The sequence below is a fragment of the Cenococcum geophilum genome, assembly GCF_001692895.1.
Source record: "Cenococcum geophilum 1.58 unplaced genomic scaffold K441scaffold_128, whole genome shotgun sequence".
NCBI classification, from domain to species: domain Eukaryota; kingdom Fungi; phylum Ascomycota; class Dothideomycetes; order Gloniales; family Gloniaceae; genus Cenococcum; species Cenococcum geophilum.
In genome coordinates, this window is record NW_027137686.1 from 1 (window position 1) to 7,487 (window position 7,487).

Genomic DNA, 7,487 nt, shown 5'->3' on the forward strand with positions numbered 1-7,487 from the left:
TGTCGAACGACGCGCTAATTGCGATCGTCGTCCTGTTTCCTTTGTGGGTATAGACCAGGGGTGTCTTGGCCATTTGACTTGACTGTATATATTGAGGCTCAACAGCCTATATTAATTCGACAGAGTTCTCCTTCTTGACTGCTCCGTTCAACAGAATTCAGTGATCCTCTCCAAATGGAGCCGAATGGAAGAGTGCGAGGGCGAATCACTGTGGCTCGCTTCAGCAGCAGCCAGCCATCGGCCAGTGTCTCGGTCGGCCAAGATCGCCGCCAACGAATTTGGGAGGAAGCGAGCTTGGGACGATAATCGAGATCGTGCTGACGATATGGTGATAGCCAAGCTCGACTCCTTCAACCTCAAGCCAACAACTACCAGAAAACAAAACGAAGTGAAGTGGTTTCAAACTGCCCTTGAGCAGCAATCGCTTTTGGATACCAACGTCCCAAAAAATTATTCCAGTGCCAGGACGCGGCGCCCATGGGCCTTTCTCGACCTCTCCACCTCCATGGGATCGTCCTAGCATATTTTAAGGTAGAAACCTACCTCATACCTGTCTTTTTGTACCTCCACCCTGATGAGATAAGTGAAAGGGTGAATATTACGTCGAGCAGCTATTGCTGATTAAGACATAAGCCAGAAAGAGTGTCGATTATGAAGCCATTTCCTGTTACTTGTGACCGACAAATACAAATTATGTGCTCTTGAGGATCTCCATTCTGCATAAAGTTCTCGATGCAGATAGCGCCGAGGGTGTTTGTGTTCTACTGGAGAGGGCGCGATGATCCTTCTAGCCTTGAAGGTATCCCGAACAAGCGCTGAGCCTGGTAGGACCTCGAACCGGAGTTCATCTCCAAAGGTGTCAACATCTCTGTAAGCTTTGCAGTGTGTAGGAATTGAACGAGCAACTTGATTGTAAATCTATGGAAATCAAGAGGTATATATACATGAAATGGTAGCAAGAAGACTGCGCTTACAGTCGGCAATAGGTAATGGAAACAGGTAGTGAGACATTGGTAGTGAGACATACGAGGTGGTGAGTCACAACGTGATGCAAGCCTCGGTAGTCGGTTACAATCTCTCTAGACTGATATGAAGATGTTAGCAGATAGGCCTATGCATATGAGGATAGATTGCTAACTTGTTCGTGGTGGCGTCGAAGAGAGACCGACGAGCTCTACAGCCGCCTCTACCTCTTGGATTGCCCAACCTCTCTTCATGTTGAGAAGATCTTGGAGAGGTTTCACTGCATCGTCTATTCAAAGCCTTTGATGAAGGAAGAGTCAGCAAGTGCCAGTTATGTTTAGTTGCGGTGGTGGAAGATGAGGGTAAGGGCTAGACTTACCAGCGAGGGCACGGCTAGCAATTAAGGCAACCGGGGGCTAGGTACAGAACTTCACAAGGGCTTAGTGAGCTCGCCTACTGTATCGAACTTCTTGTGATGAACAAGATACTTTTCAGCTTGTTTGCAGAAAGAAAAAGTGGTTGTGGTGCTAGGTTTGATGAGAGGAAGAGAGAGTGGTGAGGCAGAGAGAGCGAAGTTTTATCCACCATAAAACGCGAGGAGCGTTGATTCCCAACCGAAACGAGTGACTAGAATAAGAGATAGTGATTGGATCACGCGTAGGCAAAACATTCACTTCTGGTGGCATGATATCCTGGAAAATGGCAAGCTCCTCCGAGTATCCAAGCGGGCATACCTGCAAGGCAACACGGATTTCACAAGCATTCGAGAATGGCAATGACCGCCTACCTGAATGGAAAGAGATGCAGAGTGCGTGATCTCGGAGACAGTTTGCAAAGGTCGGGCATAGTCAAACTGAGGGAATGAATGACCAGAAGAAGAGCGCCTCAATCTAGTCTATTAGTGTCATAGTCAGCACTCACTTAGATAAGGTGTGGCGAGGGGAACAGGGGGTGAATCAGACGCTGCAACAAAAGCTCCCCGCCATGGCCCATGCGTCATGTCTGCTACTGCCCTTCGCAAAAAGGTTTTCAAGAGCGTCAAGGCTGGAACCTTATCTGGGAAAGTTTATTAAGCTAACAACACCGTGAACTCGAAGAGATGCTGTTGGGAACGCGTGGAAAAATGTTCACCCTAGAGATGCCATGATCAACCAGCGATCAAGGCCTCGAGGGCCAATTAAATCCCGCAGTCGGGATGACTAAATCCAGCCTTCAAAACGAGTTGCAAGGGCTTCAGCGCCGAGGCAACCTCCAAAGCTGAAGAACCTCATCCAGTTGCAAAACTTCATTACTATATAACCAATGCTCGCTGTCATGATCTGTCATTGACGGCCTCGAAAGCCTCGAAAGCCTCGAAAGCCTCTCCATCGTGGCCTACGCATACAAAGTCTCCCTCCTCACTCCAGCCCAGCCACAGTCTTAGCTCTCCTCCATAACTCCTTTCCCATGGCCTTCCTTGTGTCCTCTGTTCGCGACGCGGCATCCCTGTTTTCTGCGGCCCTCCTCAGCAAGTAGTTTAGGCACTCTGTCGTCGTGCCCCAGGTCATACACTTGAATACCCTTGGGGCATCGGTATTGCCAGCATCCTGGGCTTCGCCGGCCTGCACCAACTCGCAGCTGATTTCGTCTGCCATGCCTTGCAGCTGTGCGTATGCTAGCCTAACAAGCTCCTCTCCGCGAGAAGCTTGTTCGTTGCGGATCGCCTGTGCCTTGCGGACAGATTCGTGGTTATGTGTCGCAAGAACAACGTCGATGTGAGGAAAGGCTTCGCTGCCATGGACAGGTTGGACAACCTCACTATATTTGCGCTTTAGTAAAGACTCGGCGAGTGCGTCATAGCATTTATCGGTTTCCTCCTTGGTGCTCCAAATGAGATGGCGCGGCTCTGAAGCAAGGTATGCACCGCGGACCAATTTGACGCCAAGTATGTACCCATCCTTCTGTGCAAGGGCGAGATGGCGACCCAGCTTAGCCGGTGTCGATTTGAGATATGCTTGGTATGTGCTGTACATTATCACTCTACCAAGTTCTGCCTTGTTATAGCGTTGCTGCAGTTTCAACGTCCACTGATCGATTCCAGCGTTGGTAACTTCCTCCTCTGCCCCAGGCAGAAGAGCTACCTTCTTCGCTGCTGCCGCGTCGCACGCTTCAAGTATTGCTCGTTCCATGGAAGGAGTGGGATCTCGCTGCTCTTTAAGAAGTCGCAGCGCGTAAGGGCCTAGTCCTGACCATCTGCGAAGGAGAGTTAGTATTTCGCAATTTGACCAAAGACACCATTCGTCATTCGTAGAATACTTACTTTAGACCAATGAAATCGCCTGGGCTCGTCATCTGTACCGTCTCCAACATCCCCTTCCTCCATATCTCGATTGCTCGCTCTGTAGCTTCGCCGTCAGCGGTAGCCTCTCCTCCTTCTCCCTCCAATACCTCCAGCGCGAACTCTAGAATAATTCCATCATACCCCAGATTGGTTTTTGCTGCTGTTGTGTTTTGCTGGACCTCCTTCTGGGTTTCCCCAGCGCAGAACTGCGCATAGAACGTCGTTTTCAGGAGCCAATTAAGAAGCCGATTCTTATCTATATTCATCAAGGTAGACTTGGAGTCCAGCATCCGCCGTAGTATTGCGAAACAGGCGCTCAGGAGAGGAGGAGAGGAGGAAATGGAGGTTATAAGGTATGATCTGAGGACACTGGACGTGGGGATCCGGTCAAGTGCGCTCACTTGCGGTATAGATGATGGTCGTGAGACCATATGTGATGGTGATGCTGCTGCCGGAGGCAGCGATGCGACAGAAGCATTTTGGATCTTGCTCATATGCACATTTCGCTTCGCATGGATACTGCGTCGTAGCGCGAGGCCCTCAACACGCCTTAAATGCTGTATGCCTGGTCGCATCTTCGTAGGTTGGAGTTGATGCTGCTCGGGGGGCTAATCCAGTTATAGTGAGACAGTCTGGCACAAATTGAAGGAGACACGAGGGCGGGTTACAACAACAAATAACGCAAATGCAGACTCACACCTAATAGTGAAGGAGCAGCCGCTTTAACCTTCAAAGCACACATTCGCGTGACCTCAAAGTGTAAACTCAATGGCGAGACGGCTACCATCGGCATGCACTATGACGAACGCTTACTTGCAGCAACCTCCTGTTTTTTGTGTTTACACCTCAGTTTCTTGTAACTGGCGGAGCTCTATCTAGGTCCACTTAACGTATATCAATTGATTTTGGGGGAGGGAAATTGATCTTTGCGGATCTAGAGGCGATATCTCCGCCCGCAATACCTACCATAACCTTATCTCATAAATCAGACCCCCGGGGAGAAATTCCGCCACGGCGTGACGCTAAAGATCTAGTGCTACGCTTGTGGACTCTTAAGCCAATCAAATCACCATACCCTAGTCCTGCAAAGTCCTGAACCAATCACATCACACCAAGAGTTATTTCTCCCCGAGAGTCTGGAGATATGTGGCCCGTGCGCGCGATCAAGATCAACTTCCTCGCGCCAAGTAGCAAATAGATAACTTTATCAACTAATTACCCCTCTGTAAAATGGGCCCCGTGTTGGCAGGAACATATAGATCAACTTAGCACTAAGGAATAAAGCTCTACATGCAATATTGTATAATTACAGCACCTATTGCACTAACCGCGTGCTTACGCGTTCGGTACACCAAGTACGCGTTTACGCGTTTAGTGCACTTACAAAGCACTGACTAATTAGGGGGAGACGCATTAGTATATAGACCACGCAGTCTGCTTCAATATAAATGACAGTCACCATCATCCAAAAGAGCATACGATACTACACGTATTTCGTGCCCCTGGATCTGACTCACTTGTATCATTAAATTGATACAAACAAATATATATACGAAATTTGACATATTCGCGGCCTTATCTACGAGATCTCAGTGATCCGGCAGAACGATCGGCCGCCTGCACATACAGCTTACTGATTGGTGCACACGGCGCACAGCTCTAAGGACGTTAATATCAATGCAAGGGATAAAAATACTATAAGGTAGGAGCTCTTTAGCTTCTCTATCTATTATATTAAATAACGACGTTGTATAAAATATTAGATATAAGTAGTTGGTTATATTTTATCTAAAACTCGCTAGTTATAACATTATATTATTGCTATACTTTATATACTTTTCTATATCTAATTATCTCTAAAATACTATAAGATAGAAGCTCTTTATCTTCTCTACTACGTCTATATTATAACGATATTACGGCTCTATTCTATAAGAAGTTAGATATAAGTATTCTATCAGTTTTAGTTTAAAATTGTTATAGCACTGGCAGATAATGGCAGAACTTGGCAGATAATGGCAGAACTTGGCAGATAATGGCAGAACTTAGCAGATAATAGCAGAACTTAATTAGTAGAACTTAGCAGATCTTTGCACCGGCAAGTTGCCATAAATTGCCGTATATTGCGGTTATGTAACGCAAAGATCTTATATAATATTAAGCGGCGCTATTCTTCTTCTCCTTTCCTTTCCCTAGCTTTAGATTCTTATTTATAGATAATCCAATTATATAGGCTTGCGCGTCCCCCTTACCGTGCTTATACTTTAATTAACTAAATCACTAATATTATCTAAAGCTCTTTTTACTCTCTCTTTCTAAGAAGGAACTTAAATATATCTATAAGACTATAAATAGGACAAGAATATAGAATAAGACCCTAAAGATATTACTAGGACTATAAGGACAGGACCTAAAGGGAAAAGAATAGAACCCTAAGGAAAGGACCTATAAAACACGCATAGACCACATCCCCTAAAAAAATTACCCGGAATTACCTAATACCCTTACTACTATACCACGAAATATAGTAGTAGGTAAAGCAGCTGTAGGACCCTTAAATACTTTAGACAAAGAAATAATTAACGTTTCAACCCCCTAGGCGGAGCTTACGGCAGCTAATACCGAAATTAAACGACTATAAGAGCTGCTTAAAGCTAGAGATACCCCTAATATCTAATAATAAGTTATTATTAAACAACTAAAGACTTACTATAGTCCTTTAGGCCCTATCCTAGCGCCTTAGTAGATCTACTAAGGCCTATATAGCACTAAAGCGGTTAGCAAAGGTCGTAGATCCCCTACTACTTATAAATAGAATAGACCCGATATTTAATAACTAGAAGCTTTAATTACGGGACAAGCTTAAAGTTAATACTAACTACTTTCCTACCCCCCAAGTTAAGATGGCTTACGTCTTTAGCTATACTAGCGGAGACGCTTAGACGTATTTACGCCTGCGATATACTAAAGACTTAATAGATCCCTTTATCTCTAAAGAAGAAATAATTAAATACTTATCTTCTATTTATAAAGACCCTTTTAAAGTATAAAACGCCCGCCTTAACTATAAAAGCCTAAATATAAAAATAACGGAGACCTTTTTAGCCTTTTAGACCTGCTTTTTATACCTAGCCGGATAGGCCTAGATCCCCTAAGAAGACCTACTACCAAATCTCTTTAATAAGCTTACCCTAGACCTATAGTAGGCCGTATTACTAGCTTATACTATAGTATAGACGTTAAAGGAACTTATAGACTATTACCTAGCTATTAACTAAGGCCTCTATTAAATTAAGGTATACGCTAATTAGCTAAAAACTAGAAACCTTATAAGCTAGGCTATAAGTACTATAAAAATAGCCCGTAGTGTCCTAGCATAATTACTAACCCCTATAACACCGGCCGCTTAGCCTATAGTTAACCTAGCAGCTAGCTATATAGCTACCCCTACTACCGGTTTAGTATACACCCGGCCTATATATAGCGACCCCTATATATAAGCCCTTAGTAATTAAGGAGCTTATTTCTTATATAGTTAACCTAGCTACCCTATAAGGAACTGCTTAATAAAGGCAAAGATAAACAAGGTCCTATTAATTTAGAAATATTAGGAAATTTTTTTTAGGGCTCGTTATTGCGGTTTGAGGTAAATTGCCGTAAACTATACGGTTGCGGTAGATAGATATAGTTGATAGCAATTTGCGCAAAACGCACGTTTTATAATAAAATCGCAGCACCTAATAGCAAATTGCGGTAAAATGCTACCCCTATAAATAAATTGCAATAAAACGCTACCCTATAAATAAATAGCGCGTAAACTATATAAATTGTAAAAACTGTACAAATTATAACTATATAAATAATAATTATATTATATAATAACCAAATTATTACATATTCCTATATATTTCTACAATATACTTTTAAATAGATTTATACTATAACTATATAAAATATAGAGCTATCTACTTTAGGCGTTAAGGGGGAAGCCTCTTACAAAGGCTCTAAATTATCTACCTACCTACCTACCTACCTACCTACCTACCTACCTACCTACCTATTTACCTACCTACCTACCTACCTACCTACCTATCTACCTACCTACCTACCTACCTACTTACCTACCTACCTATCTGCCTACCTACTTACCTACCTACCTATCTATCCGTCCGTCTATATCTACCCATCTATACCTACCTATCTA

At 43.9% G+C, this 7,487-nt stretch overlaps 2 protein-coding genes across 2 annotated transcripts; both read right to left on the reverse strand.

The window, feature by feature from the left end:
* Nucleotides 1-641: 641 nt before the first annotated feature.
* Nucleotides 642-1,095, reverse strand: K441DRAFT_43777 (uncharacterized protein). Its single transcript, XM_067641662.1, has one exon. The coding sequence runs from the start codon at nt 1,023-1,025 to the stop codon at nt 762-764; it is 264 nt and encodes an 87-aa protein (XP_067496072.1). The 5' UTR covers nt 1,026-1,095; the 3' UTR covers nt 642-761.
* An 865-nt stretch (nt 1,096-1,960) lies between these two features.
* K441DRAFT_672191 (proline oxidase PrnD) lies at nt 1,961-3,990 on the reverse strand. The gene is made up of 2 exons (XM_067650524.1): nt 3,263-3,990; nt 1,961-3,195 (listed from the first exon to the last, which is right to left on the reverse strand). Exons 1-2 carry the CDS (start codon nt 3,856-3,858, stop codon nt 2,361-2,363), a joined length of 1,431 nt encoding a protein of 476 aa, XP_067496073.1. The 5' UTR covers nt 3,859-3,990; the 3' UTR covers nt 1,961-2,360.
* Between the last annotated feature and the right edge of the window lie 3,497 nt (nt 3,991-7,487).

What these genes read in the sequence shown, in the direction of transcription:
- K441DRAFT_43777 (XM_067641662.1), bottom strand. Translation starts at nt 1,025, where the DNA reads ATGTCTCACTACCAATGTCTCACTACCTGTTTCCATTACCTATTGCCG.
- K441DRAFT_672191 (XM_067650524.1), bottom strand. Translation starts at nt 3,858, where the DNA reads ATGCGACCAGGCATACAGCATTTAAGGCGTGTTGAGGGCCTCGCGCTA. An exon ending in GGCGATTTCATTGGTCTAAA is followed by an intron (nt 3,196 to 3,262) that starts GTAAGTATTCTA and finishes TCTCCTTCGCAG; the next exon opens with ATGGTCAGGACTAGGCCCTT.